Raw genomic sequence first — 24,364 nt, forward strand, 5'->3', positions numbered from 1 at the left:
TTCACTGTTTTCTGGAAAAAAACAAGAAAAATTAAACGAGGTGTTCTATCATAAACAGTTGGCATTGACTGGCTGTTCGTAAGTTAAATGCAGCAACTTTTACAGAGCGTGAGACCAGAAAAAAACGTTCTATTTCGAAGTAGTTTGGGACTGAAGCTGGTAAAATTGCATAAAGCTATAGTTTTCAGGAGGAGGAAAAAAATGATGTTGACTGCAGGCTGATCCAGCTTTGCAATAAATGTCAGCAGTTGCCGCTGAAGGGCGTTTCGTTTAAGGAAAATTAGGAAGGTTCTTCGTAGTTCCGAAGCGCACCATAAGACGGGTGAACAAGACGTTGAGCACAGTGAGGGGGAACAGGACACAAGCGCTCAGTCTTTGAGTCATCTCGCGCATGGTTCCATGTTAAACCGCCCCCCCCCCCCTTCCTCACACTAATCCCTAAAATGAGTCTGTCCAGCGTTATATATACTAACAAGCATAGGCTAAGTCCACATTACTTAAAACCTTCGGGGTTTGTCGGGAAAGCAGTGTAGACGTGGAAACGCGTCGACAATGGCTTCACACCAGTGTGTAAAGGTTGACTCTGGAGTGCTCGAAAAAAAATAGTCGCAGTTTCACCCGAAAAGCATCGATTGCGATAGAAAATCAGTAGACAGCTATACAAAGTAAGGATAGTAATTTATCGGCTATATAAACTTCTAAACATTCGCTCACTAACTAAATTAACAAGCATCGTTTCACGCGCGTGCAAGCAAACATGAACACATCTCACTCATTACCCGCGGAAACTCGCTGTCAAAACGCTGGAGTGAGGAAGCGCGGCAGCAGCGAGCGAATTTACTTTTGTTCTACTTGTCGTCTCAACGCGAACTAAGCGGCGAGAACACAGCGCACACGAAGCTATAAGCGCTCAGCGCACACTGTCCCCATCGCCATACGCAGCGGCCACCGGAGTAGAACATCCCCCCCATCTCTCCCCCCCCCCCCCGGGGCCTTGCGCTCGATGGAAGACGTTCTACCTCCCCGCTTTCCTCATTTGCGCGCGCGAGATTGTGCTTCCATCGTCGGCTCACACTCGCACGCTTTCACTCGCACATACAGCTTACGGTGCGCGGCAACGATGTTCTTGCATTTGGACTTTATACGGAAAATCACGGCGACGCCGACGCCAACGTCGAAAATGTGCCTGGAGTTTCCATATAACTGTTACCGCAATAAAAACTGTGCGCTGTAACGAGAACAGCTCACTACTACAAATATTGCTCAGTATCAATCACAATGAGTCTTACGAGCCACACATAACGACGACGCGGCGAGTCCTATCTTGTGTAGCCAGTGCCGCAATGCGCGCTGACCCCGTGAGGAGGCGATGCGGCAGGGAGGCCTCTGGCCTGCTCAGCTTCTTTGCTTGCCTGCCAACTCTGTTGAATTTTTCGCCAACTTTACGAATTTGAAATCATTTTACGACTTTAAGAATGTTGCATGAAGCTTTACAAAAAACGGTGTTCGCGAAAAAGCCTTATTCGTCGGGCTGCGAACCCCACGTTGCAATTTTTCCTATGGTGAAACAAAGCAGGAGGGCTGCTCGCTTCCAGCAAGTTGATACAGACAGGTTCGTCAAGCGGGAAATATCTACAGCAGGAAAGTTTGCTGTAAGACTTGCAGCGATATAAACCACAATGCGCTGCTTGCCAGTCTCGCCTGTTCCAACGTTGCTGCAGGTGCTCGTGGGCAGCGTTTAAAGCTAAACCATTGTCAAAAAACGTGCATACGTATCCCACAAAGAGTGCGTGCTCAAGGCAAGCTTTAAATGAAGCCGGGCTGCCCCCTGCTCTTGGTTTTGTGTCCGAAGGACTGCTACCAATTTTAATGTTCTAAGGTTGCCGGCTATGCCTTTGTCACCCAGGCCTGCTGAGGTGGCGACCACAAGGAATGAAAATGCCTGTCCACGACTTGTTTCAAAAGAAGTTCAAGGTCTCCGGGAGCCTTTTTTGCTAGCCTAAGTTTTAAGGCATTCCGAGCAATCCTATCAGCCGCCTCATTATACGCTACGACTCCATGTGACAAACGACATTGAAACTTTGTAGTGAGTCCGAGGCTGCGCAGTTTTTTTCTAAGGTGCAGCTAACGTTTTGTGCATTTCTCCAAAACTAACCCTTGCTTCAAGAACTGCAGAGGGGGCTTGCAGTCCGACAGCACTACAGCTTGGTGCGCCCGCGTCAAGACTTTAGCTTCCTTAAGGCTGCTTCAATGGCCACGCTCTCACATACTGTCTACGAGACGAAGCAGTCAATTCGGGCAGCCCAGGACACCATGGAGCACGAAATCATAAACCTTACTGAGCGTACTCCGTGCTCTGTATCGACCGAACCGTCAGTGAATTCTTAAGATGTTGGTCATAAGTTCTTTTCTTTCCAAGTGTTCAAGCACGAACAATTTGACTACCGTTACAAGAGTTGAGCTCTTGTCGTGTATTCGAACAATAGTCAGCTGGCAGTGTACGTTTTCCGTGTCACTATGGTGGCTCGTCACTGTTTTCGCTTGGGCGATTACCCGGCCAAGAACACGAACAGTATTGAGTGTCATGAAAGAATGCGACCCGGTAAGTAGCCGAAGGTGAACTTGTAGTGCTTGGCTCGCGATCAGAGGCAGTTCGAAGAACAATGAACAATGCCTTATGCAACATTGTCATTGCTAATGGATAACTTCCCCAGTTTGTACCTTCCAACCTTCGGAGGATGTTTACACGCGGTACCAGGGCTGTTGTATAGACCACGGTACGTCTCAGTTCATCCTGGAGTCTAGCGTGACCAGAACGAGCCTGATACATTTAGCTTGTAGAATTGGCGTATTTTCCGCAGACGTCTTTATTCATGTTTCCCGCCACCGCATGCAAGGAAATAGCGCAAACTCAGACTTTCCCGCTGGTATTGAAAACTCTATTGACGCAAGGCAAGTCTGCGCAAAGAGAGAACTCCTTTGGGTTATCAAGTAAAGTTCGGAACAGCGCTGAGTAACTGGAAGGAAATCACGAGAGGTGGGCCGCATGGTAGTGTCCTGTCCCCAATGTTACTGAAGGAGGATATAGCTATTTTGCCCAATGCCTTGAAGAAAGTGTGCAAGACAATCCCAGTATCAACATACGCCGACTGCATCGGCATTTCGGTTCAGCATCAGTGTTCTTCACATCAAGAAGGTTTAAAAAGCTCCTTGGTTCGCCTATACAAGTACAGCCTGGAATATAGAATTTCAAGCTGTTGAAATACTACAGCTTTTCCTCCCATTCTATGGTCCCTAAACTTTTCAAGTGGACTGTATATACAATAAGCAGAATGCGCATCTGCAGAATGCAGAATGCCATAAGCAGAATGAACATCTTATCGTTGGCAAACTCTTGCAAACTATCCAGGAGGCTCTGTGTTATAAAAGGACGAAAAATGAAGAGAAAATTAAGCGCTTACATTCATCGGTGTCGACAGCAGATGAGTCTGAAATATTGAAACAATGTTGCGTCAAAAGTTTTGTTTTAACAACCTTTCTTGCACATTTACACAAACTTTAATAAATGTCTTATGGCTGCTTCTGGTTGCTAGTGGTTAGCCAGAGGTATAGATACACTTGGGTAGAAGTTATTTTAAACTCTAATGGCATTCAGTACATTTTAAGCGGTATGCTTCCAGGCAGAAAACAACCTGACCACATATTTGTAACTTGATCTACTGATTTTTCATTCGTTTTATCACAGTGCATTCTAACAGCCGCTGACTGACTGCCTCATTATGTTCAGCCTTTTTTTTTTGCATGCATGTGAGCGCCAGTAACCGCACAATACTTTTCAGAGACACTGCGTATCACTTGTTTGAACAATGTACAGCGGAAGTAAGATTGCTATGCTATTAAACTCAATTGCCTTGGCCTCACAGTAGGCTACAGTGTCCTGCATGCACCAAAAAAATGAATGACGTATTTCACAATTCCAAATAAAGCTGCTTAATTGCTCCCGTTGCGTCCAGAGACATCTACTGCAATTTTTGTTGTACACATTCCACATTTATCGAGCAATCATCTTAAATAATTTCGAAACAAAGCTTTGGATATGTTGTTGTTTTTATTTCATCACCAGTCTTGATATGAATATATACAAATGCTTACAATGCGTATACGCTTTCGTGCACAAATTAGGGCTGCTTGTGCTTTACTTTGCCACCTCCGAGTTTAATTCTTCCAAATTGAGTGCAAACACATTTGTAATACGTTTTAGCGCAGGGTAAGTGGGGAGCAGCTAGTCCGCTTCACACATTTCCTTCGGGGAGGATGTGCGTGGTTTTTGGAGCATTGTGTATTACCTGAAATTATATAGTACTCCACAAAATCAAAGTCTTAAACACACATCGGTCATCGCAAAAACCCGGTCTGTCTCATGCTGTCTTCCAAGTAGTACTGAATCACATGTGGAAGACTGATTCTGTTGGTGTGGTGTGATTTTGAGCAAGTCTATACGGCCGCGTATTGCAGATGTCAGCGCAAAAAAAAAAAAAAAACTGGGTAGTTTGTACGACGCAGTCGCAGTGGGTTATATGAAACGTCTTGTGCGTTCTGCAGAGGGTGTAGGGCACTAAGGTACAGAAGTGGGCGTAACCAAATAAAGAAGCTACGTTTATTCACGCGTTAGAGAGAGAGAGAATAAACTTTATGCAAAAGAGCACGCGAGCGTAGGTAGCTCCTCCGCTCTGCAGTGGGTGGTCCCCTCAGTCCAGGAGTCCAGCGGCCTTAGCTGCCCTTCTCGCTCGGTTGACCAGGTTGAGCTGGTCCGTCAAGTCGGAGCTGGACAGCGCTGCCTCCATGCCAACTTATGGGGTAGTTTTGCAAGCGTGTTCGCGCCCTATTCGTAGCAGACCCACTTGTTTTCCAAAGGGTGTTTGGGCACTAGTGCGGGAAAATGACCCCCTACTGGTGGCGCAGGAGATTCTCGAGCCCTCCTTACAAGTGAATGGTTGGGGCTCATCGAGCGCTCCCGCTCCCTGCGAAGACGGACACGTTCCGCCGTACTCAAAGGGATCGGATATCTCTCTGGCTTGCTGCCCGAGACTCTTCATGGCATTTCATGACCCTACGCATCGAATGCAGAGGCGCCATAGCCGAAGCAAGCGTGAAGTTTATGCAACAAATTGCGAACTCCTGATGGGCACCAGTTTGGGTTTGATGGATTGTACTTACTATGGCTGAGGGAGCACTCTCAAAGGCGATCACTCCTGCTTGGCCCGACAGACGTACTGCCAACCTACGCTTCTCTGAACGCCGAGCGAAAGGCTAAATTTAGCTCAGATTGCGTCATGCTTGGCGCGACAGCGGCGCCATTTGTGCTCGCCACACATACGTGGTCGTCTATTGTCAAGTCTTTCCTCTAAACAACGATACCAAGGCGCGTAGGTAGTACGGTTGCAAATATATAAGCGATAATGCTTAACATGTTCTTCTTACATGCGATTCTAGCAAAAAAGCTGACCCCCTTCGACCGATTTTAGAGACATTTCACATAAAAAAGCACTTAAAAAAGAACGGGAAGAAGACAGCTATGGATTATTGGTTTGATTTCCTCTTGTTGAATGATTGCGAATGCGTCTGTTTGCTCAGGTCAGGGTGACTGTGTGTATATATATTTCGTCATTTGCTATCAAAAGTGCTCACTTGCGAGTCTAACAATCTAGCGCCTTTCCTTTTACGTACTTTGTTTACTTGCTTGCTGTTATGCTTACTCAGGAAAAAGCTACCGGATAAGCACTTTATCCGGTAGCACCATAGGGACAGATCGTTATTCTTTTTTTTTCTCGATTCACCTCTAATGTTCCAATCCTTCTCGTTGGTATACCCATGATTTGGGGCCACATCAAGAACAACTGAATGTACGTTCCCAATATCGCTGCTAAAGATGAATAAAGAGAGTATTATGTGAATAAAGGGACGGGAAGGTAGTAGAGGCGATCTACCTATTATCAATACATAGATGGTTTGCTTTGACGGCACTGTAGTTACCGTCCTTGGGTACCAGCACGTCGAGAAACTGCGCAAACAAGAAACGTAACAGCACAATAGGCGTCTCTTGCACCAATCGACAAATCGCTAACCGTGATCAAAAATCTAAACGATACACGCGTGATACTATTGCACACTGACATGATCGTGGCCGCCATGTTTGGATACTTGCACGGTGAGAAGACGCGCCCCGTGGCGTCCCGGGAGAACTATAAGTATCAAGCACCTGTGTATCCCTCGATCGGTACCAGTACAGGTGATTCCAGTTTTAATTCTGCAACTTCACATAACCATATAAAAAATGGACTTACCTGAGGCCGACGAAGATAACGCAACTGCCAGAAAAGCAGCCAGGATTACGAGAGCGACCAGGGTACGCATGGCTGTAGCAGTGAACGCAAGTGTGCGTCTCAAATGTAGAACGACGTTTACTGTCGAAACCACACTCGTCGTCCCTTAAATATACTATTTTGCCCGGTAAGCGACACGTGTCCAAAGGGTCGTGCATGGTACGCCCGCATGTGTACTGTAAATCAGGATGATTACGATCTCGCAGTGGGAAAAAGCTCTCCCTCATCCTGTGCTGCCATGCACGCTTTGTCCTCGTGTGAAAGCACAAGTGGCGTACACGCTTGCGAATAACATGCGTCGTGGGTGGTTGACGAATGATGCCGTTTCACAATGCCTGCTCTCTACTGCGAGGGTTGGCTACGTCGTGGATTGCCACAACCACTGGTAAACGTGGTTGCACGTCGTACATGAGTTTCCGAAAGAAATGAGTTTACAAGCTAGCGACGACTATAGAATGAAACTGTATAATGACTACAATAAATGAAAGATAATATATAAGGCAACTGAAGTTTTTGCCATACGAGTATTATGACGCCATTTTCATGCGCGCCGCGACCAGCTGGCCCTTCTGTGGCGATTTCTGCGTAGCCTGCATCATGACAGAAAATGTATACAAAACTACAAACAAAAAGTTACAAGAAGAAGCAAGTGTTTGATGATCCTCTTTTGGGTTTATGGCAGTAGCTCGATTCGGCCTCTTCAGGCGGCTAATTGACGAAGTGTACGTTACATGAATGATGAGTCCTAATTTGCACGGCTAAATAGCACATTTGTGGTAACTAACACTCTGTTTACGGACTTTCAATTGTGAAAAAGAAAGGCATTCGTGATGTCACATGATATTGAAGGAATCCTAAAGCTAGTAGCACTTGTGGGATACTTGTTTAACAAACGTTCCTAACCATTCGTCAACCACCCACGACACATGTTATTCGAAATTCGCGTACGCCGCCTGTGCTTTCACACGAGGACGAAACGTGTCTGGCTTATGCATGAGGCCATACCTGGGCACAGGATGAAGCAGAGCTTTTTCCCTACTGCGAGTTCGTAAACATCATTATTCACAGTACACATGTGGGCTTGCCACGCACGACTCTTTTCACGCGTGTCGCCTGCCGGGCAAGATAGCATAAACGAAATTCTTTAGCGATCAGCTTGACCCCTATCGTAAAGGCCTCCCTCGAGCACTACGCTACAAAGTTAATTGGAACACAGATGCAGTTAACTGTATCATAGTGTGTCGCAGAAAATCCGGTGTCGGCGTCCCGCGTCGGCGTCCCGTGAGCAAACATCTCCCTACATATTTAGGTGTATCTTTATGCCACGCCCTGCTATATGACAAGCGGTGTATGCGGGTTATATTGTCACACCATTTTATCACTAAAGTTGCTCATACCTTGTCTTGCATTCTTGACAAAGTTATTCCTCGCTAGTTTGAGATTGACAGCCCACAAACAAATGTCATGAAACAGAACACCGACAGCACATGTCTTTTATGTTAACTATTCTCAGACTGAAATAGTAAAAGTGCGAAAGAATAACAGAAACCTGACAGTGATGTAATTTTTTGGCGAGGCTATTCACTACCTCCGGGACCGGCCCATTCAAGAGGCCGCGATTGTGCCAGAAAGCTGGCCTTCGTGCATAGCGTTCGCCGCCTGCGTTTCCGCGGTAAACATTGCGGTTACATGAGCTGCAGTTGCGGCGAAAAAAATTAGAAGCAGTCGGGGATCTTTGAATGCTATCGCGTTTCACTCTTCAAGGCGGAGCTTAAGCGACTTCCAATTGTGTAGCCCGTTTCAGGAAAAGAGAATTTTCACATTGGTGCCATATCCGGAATTCTTACTGTGAGTCTATATAACGTGATTACTGCCTAGTTACAATTCAGTGATGGCCACATATGCACTGAAGTGACAAACGAAAATATAATTAATGAAGCTTTGTTAATAGTAAGCTGAACATTCACATTTGTCGTGCAAGTATAACGTCCGTGTGTTACGTAATTCACCTAAAAAGGCTGAATTGTGCTTTCGCAGGTTTTTTTCTGTAACCGGAGTCAAGCGTTCTGCGCAAAGAAGTGTACAAGCCACATTTCGTATTCTTTTATTATATATAATTACTTGTGAGTTCATACATATATCAGCTCTCCTGCTCCGTTTCTTAGCATCGGAGAAAGCTGATAGCCAAGCTGAGCCTGGATTAGTGTAGCTAAGCATGGTTGGGACTACTTAGGCTTAGTCAGTCATCGATAGACAATCGATAGCCAATCATAGCTAATCGACAATCGATCAATAATCAATAAATTCCGGAAAATGCTAAGGATAACTTGGTAGTGCTTAGCCTAGCCCAAATACGTGGCCAATACCTTGCGATAGTCAATTGATAGCCAATCAATAGCTAATCGATAATCGAACAATAATCAATAAATTCCGGAAATGCTGGGGATGACTTGGTAGTGCTTAGCCTAGCCCGAATACGTGGTCAATGCCTTGCGATAGCCAATTGATAGCCAATCAATAGCTAATCGATAATCTAACAGTAATCAATAAATTCCAGACAATGCTGGGGATGACTTGGACGTGCTTAGCGTAATCCAAAAGCCAAGACTAGCTAGGTGCCCATCAGCTCCGCTGTCTCTTTAGCATTGCGCCTCCAGTGCAATCTACGCAAATTTTTTTTTTATAGGAGACTCTAAAATAGTCAACAATGTTTCATCCTGCGTCCTCCACTGTCCCTCCCACCACACCGACGGATCCGTTTCATGGAGGTGGAAAATTTTTGTTATTTTTTTTCAATAAACGTTTCAACAACAACCAGCGGCGCCAGCAATACCGTGTCTATATTTACTGCCTCTCCTTCGCTCTTCTTCTCTCTCAAGCATAATGCATGCAGCTGTTTGCGCTGAATACCACATGTACAGAACTGGCTGCGTGAAAGTTAGGACTCTTCCTGTGGCATTTCGTCTTTCTATATGCGCCGTTGCTATAGCGAGAGAAACGTCGTGGAAGCCTCGTAAATGATGTTATATTACGTTCAAGCTTATCAACACTCACACAATAGATATCTTTCTCTCCTTTCTGTAATTAGAAGGAATGTGTCTATTTTTATCATACGCCGAGCATTGCATCGTTTTCCGTTTTTTGTTCCGTCCCATTTTACGGTGACTGCACGGTTTTGTAGCGTTAGCTACACTGGCCTAGCCAAGCCCGTTCCGCGCGGCACATCAAGAGCCGTGCTGCGCATGCGCAAGGATGAGTGATGTCACACGGCTTGCGCACCGGAGCCACCGGAGCCGGCACCTCTCGCGCACTCCGCCGCCGCCGCGCGCGACTCACCGCCGCCGGTCTGCGCATTCCAGAGGAGTGACGTCGTAGCCGTGGTAGACGCACTGGCGCCGGCGCACGCTCGCTGTGCAGTCGCCGTCTGACACTGCGCTGGAGCCGCTGCGCTTATGACTGGCGTTTGCCAGTGTGGAGGAGAGCGCAAATGCTGCTCAACAGCGCAGAAGAACGGAGAAGCTTGACTCATCGGATCCCGAAGTAGTTGCCTGGCAATTAGCGGTTGAGCGTAGGAGGAATGAACAGAAGAAGGCTATATACATGTGCCACATAATACGTATACCGCGTGTGTGTCATTGGAGCAGCAGTAAGCATGACAATCAAAAGAGAGAGAAAAAAAGGTGAAGGAAAGACAGGGAGGTTAACCAGACATTATCTCCGGTTGGCTACCCTGTACCGGGGGAGGGGTAAAGGGATTCGACAGGAGAGAGAGAGAAAAAATAAGTACAAAAAAGGGGGAAAAAAGGAAAGAAAAAAAATCACACACACACACACACACACAACTGAACTGTTTCTGTGGGCATTGTCAGTCTGCGAAGGCGTTCTAGTGTTGAATAGTGTCAACGTCCCATCCTACGTCACACAGTGTACAGTCACAATTTGTCACTGAGTTCGGTGTCTTTTAAATAACGCAGCAGTGCCTTCAAGGTGGCTCGCGCTGTTTTTCGTGTAGGCCAGTTTACAAGGATGTTTATTTGCGTTATTAAGCGTTTGTCCAGTTGACCTATCGTGGCTGAGAGAGCTGCTCTCTGCGGGTTAAAACGAGGGCACTCACAAAGAAGGTGTACGATATTTTCGTTGCACCGGAAGAGCGTTCTAATCACAGTCGGTCAGATAGGCCGGTGGCTCGTAAGAAGCGCAGAAGCGCCTGCACGGCCTTCTTCTGTGACGTTGGGTCCAGTCTGTGGTGGAGAATTTTTTCTTCCGACAGAGGCCGGTCGTCCAATTGGTTGAACGCGTTGGTAAGAGAATGTCTTTGCGCACTGTACTGCGGGCAGTCGCACAAAATATGTACAATTGATTCTTCATTGCCGCAGTGGTCACAGGCTGCGCTGTCGGCCATTCCTATGCGGAACGCATAGGCGTTGGTAAACGCAACGCCCAACCATAATCTGCACAAAAGTGTTGCGTCTCCTCGGCGAAGCCTTGATGGTACTCGAAGGCTTAGGGTTGGGTCCAGAGAGTATAAGCGAGCATGCATGAAGTGCGATTCATTCCATTGTGACCTTGTGCGTTGGCGGGCGATCACGCGGAGCTTCCGTGCAGCGTCAGTCCTAGAAAGTGGAATGGGCCGTTTGTGATCTTCTTTATGAGCTGTGCGGGCAGCTTGATCGGCCCGTTCATTGCCGATAATTCCACAGTGACTTGGAAGCCACTGAAAAGTTATTTCTTGCCCTATCTCAGTCAGATTGTGTATTGCCTCGGCAATCTCAAAGACCAGCTGCTCGTATGGACCGCGGCGTAAAGGTGATAGTAGAGACTGCAGAGCCGCCTTTGAGTCGGAGAAAATTGTCCATTTGTGTGTCACTTGATCACTAATGAATTGCAGCGCGGCACAAAGTGCTGCGAGCTCTGCTGCCGTCGATGTTGTGACGTGAGACATCTTGAATTTAATAGTTGTGCCCATCGTTGGTATCACCACTGCCGCGGTAGAGCTGTTCGGCAGGACGGAGCCGTCGGTGTATATATGGGCGGAGTCTTGGTACTTCTCGTACAACAGAAGTAAGGCGAGCTGTTTAAGGGCTGGTGATGACAGCTCTGCTTTTTTGTGGATGCCAGGTATTGTCAGGTTGGTATTTGGCTGTGTAAGGCACCACGGAGGAATCGAAGGTCTTGCGGCAGGAGTGAAGCAAGTGGGTAATGATTCACCATGCGTGGCTATTGTTTGGCAGAAAGAGGTACGTTGTCTGTCCGCTGGCAGAGATGCCAGGTGGTGGTGGGGAGTCCGGGCAAGATGTCGTATATGTGTCCTTAATGCTTCAACCTCAATGTGAGTCTTGGCGAGGTGGTCTCCAGCAATTGCTATAGTCGCCACTGTGGATGCACTCCGAGGCAGGCCTAGGCAAATGCGGAGCGCTTGTGCTTGAACACTTTGTATGGTGCGCAGACTCGTTTTGTTGACGTTAGTTAAGGCTGGCAAGCTGTACCGCAGGAAGCCAAGAAACAGCACATTGTATAGTTGCAGCATAGCACTTGTGGACATTCCCCATGTCTTTCCAGTGAAGAACTTAAACAGGTGACAGATGCCTGTTAACCGCTTCTTCATGTATGAAACATGATGGCTCCATAACATGTCTCTGTCAATTATAACGCCTAGAAACTTGTAAGATCGAATGTAGGGTATTCCTTGGCCATTTATCAATACGCTGTAGTCTGCCATGGGCTTCCGTGTAAATGCCACAAGTGCGCATTTCTCAGACGATATTTCCAGACCTCGATTCCGGAGGTAAATAGCAGTCTGAGATGCGGCTTTCTGGATCCTCGCACGCAGTTGTAGGCGTGTTACTGCAGACGTCCAAACGCAGATGTCATCCGCATACATTGATAGCTGAACTGTGCTTGGCAGGTGCTCAAGGAGAGAAAGGAGAGTCAGATTAAACAGCACAGGGCTGAGGACACCGCCCTGGGGGACGCCGCGGTAGCTGTAATGTAGAGAGGTGTGGCCGTCCTCAGTGTTCACGAAAAAGGATCGCATGGAGAGGTAGTCGCGTATCCATTGAAACATCCGGCCGCCCACACCTACCTCTTCGAGAGCAGTAAGTATGGCTTCATGTGTAATGTTGTCATATGCCCCTTTCACGTCAAGAAACAAGGAAGCGCAAAGACGCTTTCGGCATTTTTCGTGCTGAACGTAGGTGACTAGGTCGACGACGTTATCTATTGATGATCGACCACGGCGAAAGCCCGTCATAGCCTCTGGGTAAATGTTGTGGTACTCTAGGTACCACTCCAGGCGTCCTAGGATCATTCTCTCCATTACTTTGCCCACACAACTAGCCAAAGCGATCGGGCGATACGATGAGAGCTCCAAAGGCGATTTGCCAGGCTTCAGTAGTGGAACCAGGCGACTGGTTTTCCAGCTTATCGGGAGCGTGCCATCTCGCCAAGATTCATTGTAGAGCTCTAGGAGAACAATGCTTGCGCGCTCACCCAGATGACGTAGGGCTCTGTAAGAAATGCCGTCAGGTCCTGGAGCCGATGTGCGTCCACACAAAGCTAGTGCTGCCTTAAGTTCATGGATTGAAAAAGGTAGATCCATGCGTTGATCTCGCGGTGGTGGAGAGCTACTCAAAGGCGGAAAATTGTTGGGAGAAGTGAGTTGGCCGGATAATCTGGCGCAGAACTCTTCTGCCACGTCAATATCCGGTCGCTGTTGTGAAAGGGCTAGGGCCTTGAATGGAAACCGCTGCACGGGCAGTGTCCGGAGACCTCGTACCGTCCTCCACAATTGCGATAAAGGCTTGCGAGGGTCTAGAGACTCACAGAACGCAGCCCAGCGTTGTGATTCCAGCTTAGCTAACCGGCGCTGGATCTTCTTTTGGATGCGTCTGGCGGTCCGTAAATCATCCATTGCATGCGTGCGGCGGTACCTTCGTTCAGCACGTCGACGAATTGCTCGAAGTTGTTCTAATTCTGTATCAAATTCCGTTAGCTTCGAAGAGCATGTGAGAGTGCACATAGTATCTTGTACTGCACTCTTGATAGTCTCTTCCAAACGATGTGAAATGTTGTCTTGACAGTGCTCTTCCATGAGAGACTGAAATTTGGTCCAGTCCACTCTTTGGATGGTATCGCGTATCTTGGAAGGAGATAATCCGCTTATTTTGACGTATGTGGGAATGTGGTCACTCCCATCTGTTTCTATATCTGCAAACCACCCAGCACGTCTGACGAGGCTTCGTGAGACAAACGCCAAGTCCAGACAGCTGCTGTACGTGGAGCCACGTAAGAACGTAGACTGCCGTCATTTAACAACAAAAGTTCATTGTCATGAGCGACGGATACCAAATGTCTGCCTTTCGCGTTGATCTTCGTACTGCCCCACAGTGTGTGATGAGCGTTGAAATCCCCAATGATGACCCACGGATCAGGAGTTGATGATAGGATGTCGCGTAGTCTTGTTTGATCAAATCGACTTGATGGAGACAGGTAAGCGCCCACAACGGTGATGGTAAGTTTCTTCTTTTTCACTGTTAGACATATATATTGATTGTCGTCATGAGGAGCCACAGGCTGGTGAATGTAAGTGAGATTGCGACGAATAAACACCATAACCTTGCTGTTTTCACCAGTAGTAGATGACATGAATGATTCATATCCAGAGAGCCTGATTGTGCGGGATAAGTTCGGTTCGCAGATGACAATGATCGGAAACATATGGGCGTAAACGAACCGACGAAAATCAGCAATGCGCGATCTCAGTCCCCGGGCATTCCACTGAAAAATTGTTGCTTTTCGGACCTCATCCCTGAAAGGCAGTAGCTGTTGAGCCATGGTCTACTCAAGGGCTGCCAGCACCGGACTCAGAGCGTCCAGTACTTGAAGTGCACTTCTGGCTGACGGTGTCTGCATGTTGTTCAATAACACGCGAATGGCACTCATTAGGGGTCGCAGAAGAGCGACCACTTGCTTATCTGTATTCTGCAAGTCATCCGATGCAGCACCTTGCTGTACTGGAGGAGGTGGCTTCTGCTGTGGCTCTGCTACAGGTCGTGTAGGCGTAAGAGGTGGCCATTCCTTTGTAGAGAGAGATCTCCCAGTTTTCTCTCTTCCAACCTCGGCGTTTGTCGCGCTCAGAGCAGCAGCTGGCTGTGTTCTATGAACGGTCGACCTATCTTTAAAAGTTGACGTTGTCCGTCGTGAGGACCTTCGACGGTGGCGTCGTCTTCGTCGGACTTTTTCAGCGGCCTCTTTGTGGGTTGAGCTGTCTCTCACCATTTGTCTAAGAATAGAAATCTCTTTCTTAATCTGTGGACAGTCTTTGGAAGAAGCACTGTGAGCACCCTGACAGTTTGGGCACTTCAAAGTAGTTGCGCTGCACTTTTCTTCTGGGTGGGGTTCGGCGCATCGGGCGCATATTGCGGAATTTCTGCAAACGCCCTTCACATGGCCCATCTTCTGGCAGTTGAAACACTGCATAGGCCTCGGAACATATGGTCGAACCGGGTGGCGAATGTGGCCTACCTTCACGTACGAGGGAAGACAGTCGCCTTTGAATGTTATTCTGACACAACGTGTGTTGCCGAGGCGGCCCACGTACACAATGACGTTGTTTTCGCTTGCCGGTTTTATGAGAATTGGCAGGTCTGCATTGGAAATTTCGTTGTCGATGTCATAAATGACTCCTGTTACAGTGGCACCATCAGCGGGCACGATGGATCGGACTTTTATGTTGCCCAGTTGCGTTATATGCTGCAATGTGTTCAGCGCACTCGAGTTCTTCACATCGATCGCCATAATGTTTTTCCTTGTATTCAGCCTGACATCTTTAATCTCATTCGGCACGGTGTTTTCTAGATACAAGGAAAGTGCTTGCCTGTTGAGCACGCGCAGATTGTCAGTTGTGTTCTGCGGCACGAACAGGATGGAATGAGGCCATCGTTGAGGCGCATTTTTCACGGTGGTCGAACTTGACGCCGAAGACGCGTTCATGATCCTTCGTTTGGCCTTGCGGTGCAAGACAGGTTGAAAGTTGTCTTCCGAGGACTCGTCACCTGAGGCGGAGTACAGCTCGGTGTCTTCGCTCTCACTAGACGTGTTGCCTCGCTTCCTCGAAGCGATGCCCGCCGGTGAACCGGAACCAGGCGGGGCCCCGTGAACTTGTCCGTCCATCACCGCGATATGCGGGGCGGTAGACCCCACAATTGCAGATAGAAGTCCAGAAAAACACAGAGACGGGCGAGATGCGTTCCACAGAAGAAACACTTCCGACAATCAAGATAATCCTTGACAATCAAGATAATCCTTGACAATCTAGATAACCAGGAAAGCTAAGAATAATCAGCTGAACCTTTGCTAACGCTACGTATATCCTGGCATAGCCGAGCTAAGCCACTGCAACTTTTTTGACACCATGTCTTCTCATATTTCGGTCGGTACGTCCTGCAGGAATGTGACGTGGAGGGCCTTCCTTTCAAAGCAGGCTTCTCAAATGAGAGTCGTTGGTGTGAGCGTACTGTAGAGACTGTGTGTTTGTAGAGTCATATCGCTTCTCTTATCGCTACTATTTCTAGTGCAGGCGTAGCAGTAAATCCTATCTTTCCGGGTGGATTACGCCTTATCGGAGAGGTTATGGATGTCACGTTAATATCAGCAATAGGCCCGTGGTATCAGTTACCACTGCGACTCGGTAGATCGGCGAGGCAGCAGAGTGGAAGACCAGTGATGACTTCTCCAAGTGGAGACAACGCAGACAGCAGCAGACTGAACTCTTCGTTGCGACAGGCGAAATAAAGAATAAAAATCTCATGCAAAATTTATTGGCGGTTACTATATATGTTAATGCGATAGCATATTGCATTGCTCTGCATCGTCACTCAAATTGACGACATGTTGGTGCTCGGCTTCACGCGTTTCTGATGCAGTCGCTGCGTAGCCTCCTCGCTACTATATATGGCGACACGCTATCGCTCGGCTTCACGCTTCTTATGTAAGCTGCGCTCCGGCGCTGCTCCTGCTTAGGCAACATAACACAATAATATACATAACACAATAAACACAATGCAAAACAACATAACACAATAAACAATATCTTTAACGACATGAAGATATCATCCAGGTTGAGTGCATTCCAACCGTTTACTTGTTATAGAAAAAGAGAAAAAAAGGACGCAAAGTAGTTAGGAAAGCTAACGACGACGTATATAAGAGAAATGAACAACGGTGAAGACCACTTCAGCATTTTCCTAATCATCCACGAAGAGCCATGTCCATGTACCATGTCCTTGCTGAAGCCACCTTTCTTTATTCAAATGAAACTTCATAAATAAAACTCTTTATGCGGTAAACTAGCCCTTGTCTTTAAAAGGGTTCGTGTAAAGATAATAATAATTACCACCCGATTTTTATTTGAGCATAATTATAAAGTTATAGAAAAAAATGTTGCACTCATCTAATGAACTATGTAAACAAATTTAAGTTGTCTTGTTCCCGGCGGTTTCACGATTGGCGTAGTTACTCCGTAGGATTCACACTGACCCACTTTACTGATGAAATCAAACAAGCTATAGATAATGGGTTAATTGTTGAAGCAGTATTCATTGAATAAACTAAAGCATTTGATACTCGAAGCCGTTCTATTCTTCATAAACTAGAGTCCTACGGCATTAGTGGTCCTCCCTTAAAACTTCTTCACAACCACCTAACTAATCGCTCTTAAGTTGTGTATGTTAATGGTCACCTTTCATCGGCTAAATTTTCAACTGTGGTGTTCGTCAAGGTTCTAGACTGGGTCCCGTATTGTTCCCGTTATTCATAATCGATGCGCTTCAGAGTTCTGCATGCATGCATGCCGACGACCCAGACGTTTTTTATTGCGATAGCAATTATATGGACACTTCAACCGGATTTCTGCCGTCGGCGTCGCCGTGAGGTTCCCTATAGATAAAATCTGCGCCGCGCGCCGTATGCCCGAGCGGAAGCGTGCGGGGACGCGCGCTATCACGGAGAGCGAACGCACTCAACCTCCCACGCGCAAGCAATGAAGCGGGAAGCCAGCGCCGGAGGGAGCGGGTGGGGGGGGGCGCAGTTCTACTCTGCCAACAACCGCGCTCGTCGCTCCGCCCGCACCGTCTCTTATCTCCCCACGGCTCTGACCTTTATGCGCCGTGCATTCGCCGCTCAGTTTCCGTTGAAGCGATAGACCGCACGTAACTTCGCCGCTGCGGCGTAGGCGCTTGCTGCCAGCGTTTTGACAGTCGTTGTCTGCAGTCATTCAGTGTGATCTATTCATGTTTGTTTGTGCGCGCTCACACCACGCTTGTTCATTCAGTTAGTAATAGTCGGGCCACATTTTCCAACGCACGCTACACATGCAATGCTGCCCGGATCGGCAGTGCAGCGCTACAGGTGTGTCCCTTCGCACGCGCTGCCCACGGGAAGCGCTTCTCATCAACACCACCATTTCACACGCGCCTTCTCGTGGTGGTGTTGATGAGAAGCGCTTCCCGTGGGCAGCGCGTGCGAAGGGACACACCTGTAGCGCTGCACTGCCGATCCGGGCAGCATTGCATGTGTAGCGTGCGTTGGAAAATGTGGCCCGACTATTACTAACTGAATGAACAAGCGTGGTGTGAGCGCGCACAAACAAACATGAATAGATCACACTGAATGACTGCAGACAACGACTGTCAAAACGCTGGCAGCAAGCGCCTACGCCGCAGCGGCGAAGTTACGTGCGGTCTATCGCTTCAACGGAAACTGAGCGGCGAATGCACGGCGCATAAAGGTCAGAGCCGTGGGGAGATAAGAGACGGTGCGGGCGGAGCGACGAGCGCGGTTGTTGGCAGAGTAGAACTGCGCCCCCCCCCCGCTCCCTCCGGCGCTGGCTTCCCGCTTCCTTGCTTGCGCGTGGGAGGTTGAGTGCGTTCGCTCTCCGTGATAGCGCGTCCCCGCACGCTTCCGCTCGGGCATACGGCGCGCGGCGCAGATTTTATCTATAGGGAACCTCACGGCGACGGCGACGGCAGAAATCCGGTTGAAGTGTCCATATAATTGCTATCGCAATAAAAAGAATGCGCACAAGAAGCAACGCAGGGGTTCAAGTTTGTCGCACGGGAACTTACACATGGCACCCGTCTAAAACGCACACGGTCTCTCGCGTCACATTCGCTAAGCCTCGTCCTAGCACGATCTTACGTACGCTCTCTCATCACCACCCCACCACTAGGCTCGTCTCGTCTCTACCTTGTACACCCTACATCGTGGTGTACAAGGTAGAGGGCGCTAGCTAGCAGCTGGTGAAATAGCTAAAACTCGGCCATCCTGAAATCTTAACGCCCGCGTTAAGATAATCGCAGACTAAAAACGCTAGCTGTTTTAATGCATGCAGTCACGTAGTCTGGCAGTTACTACTCGTTGCTTGCGTGAGCGTCTTACTGCCAAAGGCTCGTCACACTGATCGTGGTCCAGTTGGTGTTCGGTTTCGTCCGACTCTTCGTCGTCGTCTAGATGAGACATTTTACTTGTCATCGACCACACCTTCAATTCCGAAACGTGCGCTGCCATTGCGTACTTATTTGCAGTGTTCTTGTTGCGCTCTGACACTCTGTACGTGTCGGCAGGCAACACTTCGGTTATCACCAGGGGGTATCGGTACCTGGGTTGTGTTTTAGTTGGATTTCCGGTGTGTTGGGGCGCTGCCTTAAAAAATACCACTTTGCCCACATCATACATCCTTGTAGGGTAATACCGGTTGTTGTGTGCTTGCTTGCTTTTTACTTGTTCTTCCAGTAAGTGCTGCCGCGCAGTTTCTCTGAGCTCCCTTGGGTCCTCCAAGCGTCTTCGCCGTCCATTTTCTCCTCTTGCCGGGCTAACCCATCAAAGAAGGGCTTGTAACCATGAAGCATTTCATGCTCACAGCGTTGTTTAAGCTGCACTCGATATACTTGAGGTTAGCATCCCAATCCCGGTGCTCTGGGTCTTTCATTGCCGTGGTGATGACAGACAACACAGTGCGATTCACTCGTTCCACTTGTCCGTTAGCTTGACGGTGGTGTGACGAGTTCAGAACATGTCGAACTGCCCGTATTGCACAGAACTCCTCAAATACGAATCCTAGGCCTACGGCTACAATAAAACCGCAGTGCGGACTTCACTATCAAAACGCTAAAAACGACCACCAAACAAATAGCTCGCATGATAAGCAGAGTAACGAAGAAACGCAGAGGTATAACCGGAGGCGGAGGCCATCCGACTAGTGCACGCGTTTGTATTAAGTAAGGTCACGTATAGCCTGCCGTATCAAGAGCTCAGCCCTAGCGAAACCAAAGTGGACGTGATCATACCTATGGCGTGCAAAGTGGCACTGGGACTCCCAACCAGCACGTGCAACAAGAAATGATAAGCGCTAGGACTCCATAATACTTTTGAGGAATGGAGGGCAGCGACTATGTTGGGCCTTGAACGTTCAAAGACAGGGAGACGGGTCCTCGCGGATTTAAATTTTTCTATCCAACCCCATTACTGCAAGGAAGACCTCGTTTCTCTCCCCGAGACTTCACGAGAACAGCTGATAGTTTCCTCAATTCCTAGGAACATGAATCTACTCTACCATGGCGCGCGGCTAGAGCGAGACAATTCACTAAAAAATTCGGCGGTCACCGTAACGTTATTTACACGGGCGTCGCAAGGTCCAACCATGGTCGCGTTCTAATGGTAGTAAACTACTCCACACACTCAAACATAAAAATCCGGCCTCAGTGCGTATCGCAGACTAAAATAGCACGAGCACAGCTGAAGCAACTGCTATAGCTCTAGCAATTAGACAAGCAGACGCAAGCGGGAACTCGATAGCGGTCCTGACTGACTCGCAAGCGGCGTGCCGGGTGTTCATAAACGGACGTCTACCGCGCATAGCCATCAAGCTACTAGGTGAAACTAGAGCACTGCACGGGCCGATTTCTGCGGCCCGGGCCCGGCCCGGGCCCGTTTTTACATTGGGCGGCCCGCCCGAGCCCGATCAAAACATTTATGGCAAGACCCGGGCCCGGCCCGGGCCCGGAAATAATCTACGTTACCCGCCCGGCCCGGCACGCCACCCCTTTGCCTTAAGCCCGAGCCCGGCCCGAGCCCGACTCGAAACTGGCCCGAACCCGGCCCGAGACCGAAAAATACATGTTTTTCAGAGTTGAGAAGCCCGAGAATAACTCGCAAAAAGCCCGAGCCCGGCCCGGGCCCGCGTCAAAAAACCCGAGCCCGGCCCGGGCCCGGGTCAAAAAGCACATGCCGTGCCCGAACCCGGCCCGAGCCCGTGAAAAAACTGCTCTACCCGGCCCGGCCCGGCCCACGGGCCGGGCCGGGCCCGGGCTTTCGGGTAAGCCCGAGCCCGTGCAGTGCTCTAGGTGAAACACTCCGCGCATCACACAGCAGTACATGGTGCCCGGGACACTCAGGAGTCCCAGGAAACAAACGGGCGAACGCACTAGCTCGCGAACTAGCGAACCGAGCAGACGACGCCCCGAGTAAAATACCAGAGGACCTCACCCCGCAGGACATCCTGGAGCACCAGCGTCGCGAATGACAAATCTACGCGTTTCCGCATCCGCAGCTCGGAGTAGGAGACGCTTGGGAGTACAGAAAAATCCAGACTCACACCTTTCCACACTTGGGACTGTGGCACGCAATGTGGCCAACCGTATGTGCCGGCCAATGTGCCTGATGCGGGGGGCGCCCGTCTCTTCCCCACATTATTTGGGAATGTATATATAGGCCACCAAACAAACTCTCCCCTGGTACTGACCTCACTCGGTGCCTTGGGAGGCCGTCCTCGCTCAAGCTGACTTGGAGATCCAGAAGGGTCTCTTAGACCAAGCTGAACGTACGGCAACGGGCACTGGAGTACTGGACTAGGGACCCACCCTTCCCGCTCCCTTACCTTTTCTATTTATTCAACAAAGTTTTTCAATCAATTGAAGGCTCTTGAAGCGAAGCAACTGCTTCGATCCGTAATGATGGTCTGAGGAAGACCTCTCTCGAGAATGAATTCTTCGTTCGCGCGCAGTACCTGCTTTGTCGAAGTATCGCGAATAAGAAAGAGACGCACGAACTTCGTCGAATTGTCGACGATTGATTACTAGAAGGTGTTGGTTCCGTTTCTTGTTTGGAACAAATGGACCCATGAACGAATGAACCCACGTATCAAGAGCTCAGCCCCTTCGAGACGGTGCACCGTCTCGAAGGGGCATTTGCCAGGCGGAATGAGGTTGAGGAGCCCTTCCTTCTTCCCACCCGGGACCTTGTCAAAGATGCATTCAAAGCACTGTGAGATGTGCTTTCGCGCGTAGTTACGCATTCGAGAGAACCAGAAATTCTCCCGGATCTTTGCCACAGCTCAGTCCACCAAAAAATGACCAAGCAGATCATGACATCGCACCCCGACCACCTTCCTCATGCACTTTTGTAGCATAAACTTCATTACTGTCTCCTTGTCCGAGTCGATGATCTGCATAAGCCAACCGTCCTTGAGCGCATAGTCCTTAGTTCTGTGCTTGTGTTCTCTCGAGCGGTCACGTTCCGGCTGTTCTAGTATCCGTATAAGTGACTATATATATGGACTTCCAGATTGCAGGTCGGGCACACTTCGAAGCGTCTCTCCAAAATACCATTCATGGTATCATTCGGACACTCCACTGGTTCTCGACTCAACTAATCGAGATGTTCCATCTGTGTACCCGGTCGATGCCTTACTGTTAATTCAACTTTCCGGATGAGGTCATACCAGCGAACAATTTGTGGTTTCTGTGCATGCTGTGCATTCAGATAGATGAGGGCTTGGCATTCTGTAACCACCGTGAAATGTGTGCCCAAGAGTAGGAACCACAGTCGGTCCACACTACACAATGGTCATCAGTTCCAATCTCGTGGAATGGTATCCGCTTTCTGTTTCAGTTGTCTTCTTGCTTACGCCGTACACAAGGTGCCCTTTTTCCGCAACAACATTCCTGGTATTCCTTTAGAACTGCGTCATTCAAATACTGCTTCCTTCTTGGTTAGTCTCGTGAGCGGTTCAGCAACCAAGGCGTACTTGTGAATGAATTTCCTGAAGAATCCACTCAATCCAAGGAAGCACCTTACCTCAAGCACATTCCTTTAGGTTGGGAACGCGGATATTGCCTTTGTTTTGACCTCGCCTGGCTGTACCTGTCCCCGATCACAGGGAACTCTAGGTAGTCCACACTGTCATTTGCAAATAAACACTTGCTGAGCCTCAGTGTCAAAGCTGCGTCCCTGAATGCTCGCAAGACTTGACGTAATCGCACGACCATTTCACTCCAATTTTTGCCGGTATGAGGATGTCGTCTAGATAGCACTTCACGATTTCACCCCTCAGTGGTGCGAGCACTCGATTCATAAGCTGTTGGAACAGTGCGGGTGCATTTGTAAGACCAAAAATCATTCGTTCGAATTGACCAGTTTCATCTGGAGTGATGAACGATGTTTTCTTCTTGGCTTCTTTTGTCAGGGACACTTGCAAATAGCCTTGAGCCAAATCCAGAATTCTCTAGTAGGTAGCTCCTGCGAGGCCTTCGAACTGATCCTCTGTGTTTGGAAGCGGATGCTTCGCCTTCATGGTTTGCGCGTTAACCCTGCGGTAGTCGATAACAAGGCGCTTTTCACCATTCTTCTTGTCTACTACGAGCGCAGGGCTAGCAAAATCAGAACTCATCTCGGTCGCTATGCCGAGGTCCTTTCATTCCTTGACAATTCTTCGGATTGTTTCTCGCCCTTCGCGTTTGTCCGATGTGGACGCAATGCAACAGGGGTGCTACCCGGGACCTCTACAATGTCCATCTCCAGCACTGTCGTTCAACCCAATTTTACCAGAGTCATTGCAAAACACTCTCAGAATTTGTTCAAACCATTCACCAGTTCTGAATGCTGCGACTCTGTCACAGAGGGTCCAACGTTCACTTCACAGCACCGTATCGGTTGTCGTTTAGTTTGCACAGGCGCCTCTTTCATCGTTTTTTTTTCCCTGCTCAGTGTCATCGAAATAGAAGCTTCGAGCAGAAACCTGTAGTACCTCTACTGGTGTTGCTCGTCCAAGCGGTTGACTCTTTTGTACGAAAGTCTGTCCGTCACCCACTGGGTGCATGGGAACAGGGACTTCGCCGAGTGTCATGTCGAGCAGGACACCTTGACCATAGTGTCTGTACATGACGGGAGTTCTGATCCTTTGCTCCGTAGATAATGTAATCCAGTTTACGGTGTCCCTCTGGAGTACGCATTCCTCCTTGGCTCTCAGCTGCAGTCTTTGGTGACTTTTATAGGGCTCCAGATGAGCAAACGAACTGTCACTACAATGCCAAAACCGCAGAGAACCCCCATTTTTGCATACGCGATGTAAGGCAACTCTTTGAATGTCCTTCCGACCAATCAATCGACAGATTGGGCTTCATCTGGGACTACGAGTATGGGTATGTCCTTTGCAAAACACCGTCAGTGCATAAATCAGCCCTGCACCTACCAATGATTTTTGCCGCAGGCACAGTGCTATATTCAAACCCATGCAGGGCTGTCGTCTCAGGAACTATTTCTATGCCATATCGCGCTGCTGCGGAGGCACGCAGGAGACAGCCAGAACTGCCTGTGTCAATGAGCCCAACGAGAGTGAACCTTCCATTCAAAGTAACTTCCTTCAGCAAAAAGCTTGCGCTCTTGATTTCACATACCGGCTCAGTTACTGTGTTTACTTCGTTGCGCTGCAGTACATCCTTGCAATGACGCTGAGTGTGGTCTGTTCCGTTGCAGAGGAGAGAGAGAGAGAAGTGACTTTATTTGCACCCGTCAAATAGATGACGGGGTAGAGGCTTCAGCCTAAACGCACACTCATCCTCCCTAACCGTCAACCGGGATCCCTTGAGACGCGGCGGCGGTCAGGGCGAGACCGATGACTTGCCTTTGAGCATTTTCTGTTTCGTTGA

General features: G+C 48.7%; 1 protein-coding gene across 1 annotated transcript in view; it reads right to left on the bottom strand.

Moving 5' to 3' along the window:
• LOC119464594 (trypsin inhibitor-like) overlaps positions 1-6,631 on the bottom strand; it is a 7,029-nt gene extending 398 nt beyond the window's left edge. Inside the window, exons 1-2 of the mRNA XM_037725621.2 lie at positions 6,345-6,631; positions 3,462-3,488 (exon numbers count right to left, since the gene is read on the bottom strand). Of these exons, the coding sequence (XP_037581549.1) occupies positions 3,462-3,488; positions 6,345-6,414 (97 nt within the window). The 5' untranslated portion in view covers positions 6,415-6,631. The remainder of the gene's footprint in view (positions 1-3,461; positions 3,489-6,344) is intronic.
• Between the last annotated feature and the right edge of the window lie 17,733 nt (positions 6,632-24,364).

Source organism: Dermacentor silvarum, chromosome 9, assembly GCF_013339745.2.
Source record: "Dermacentor silvarum isolate Dsil-2018 chromosome 9, BIME_Dsil_1.4, whole genome shotgun sequence".
NCBI lineage: Eukaryota > Metazoa > Arthropoda > Arachnida > Ixodida > Ixodidae > Dermacentor > Dermacentor silvarum.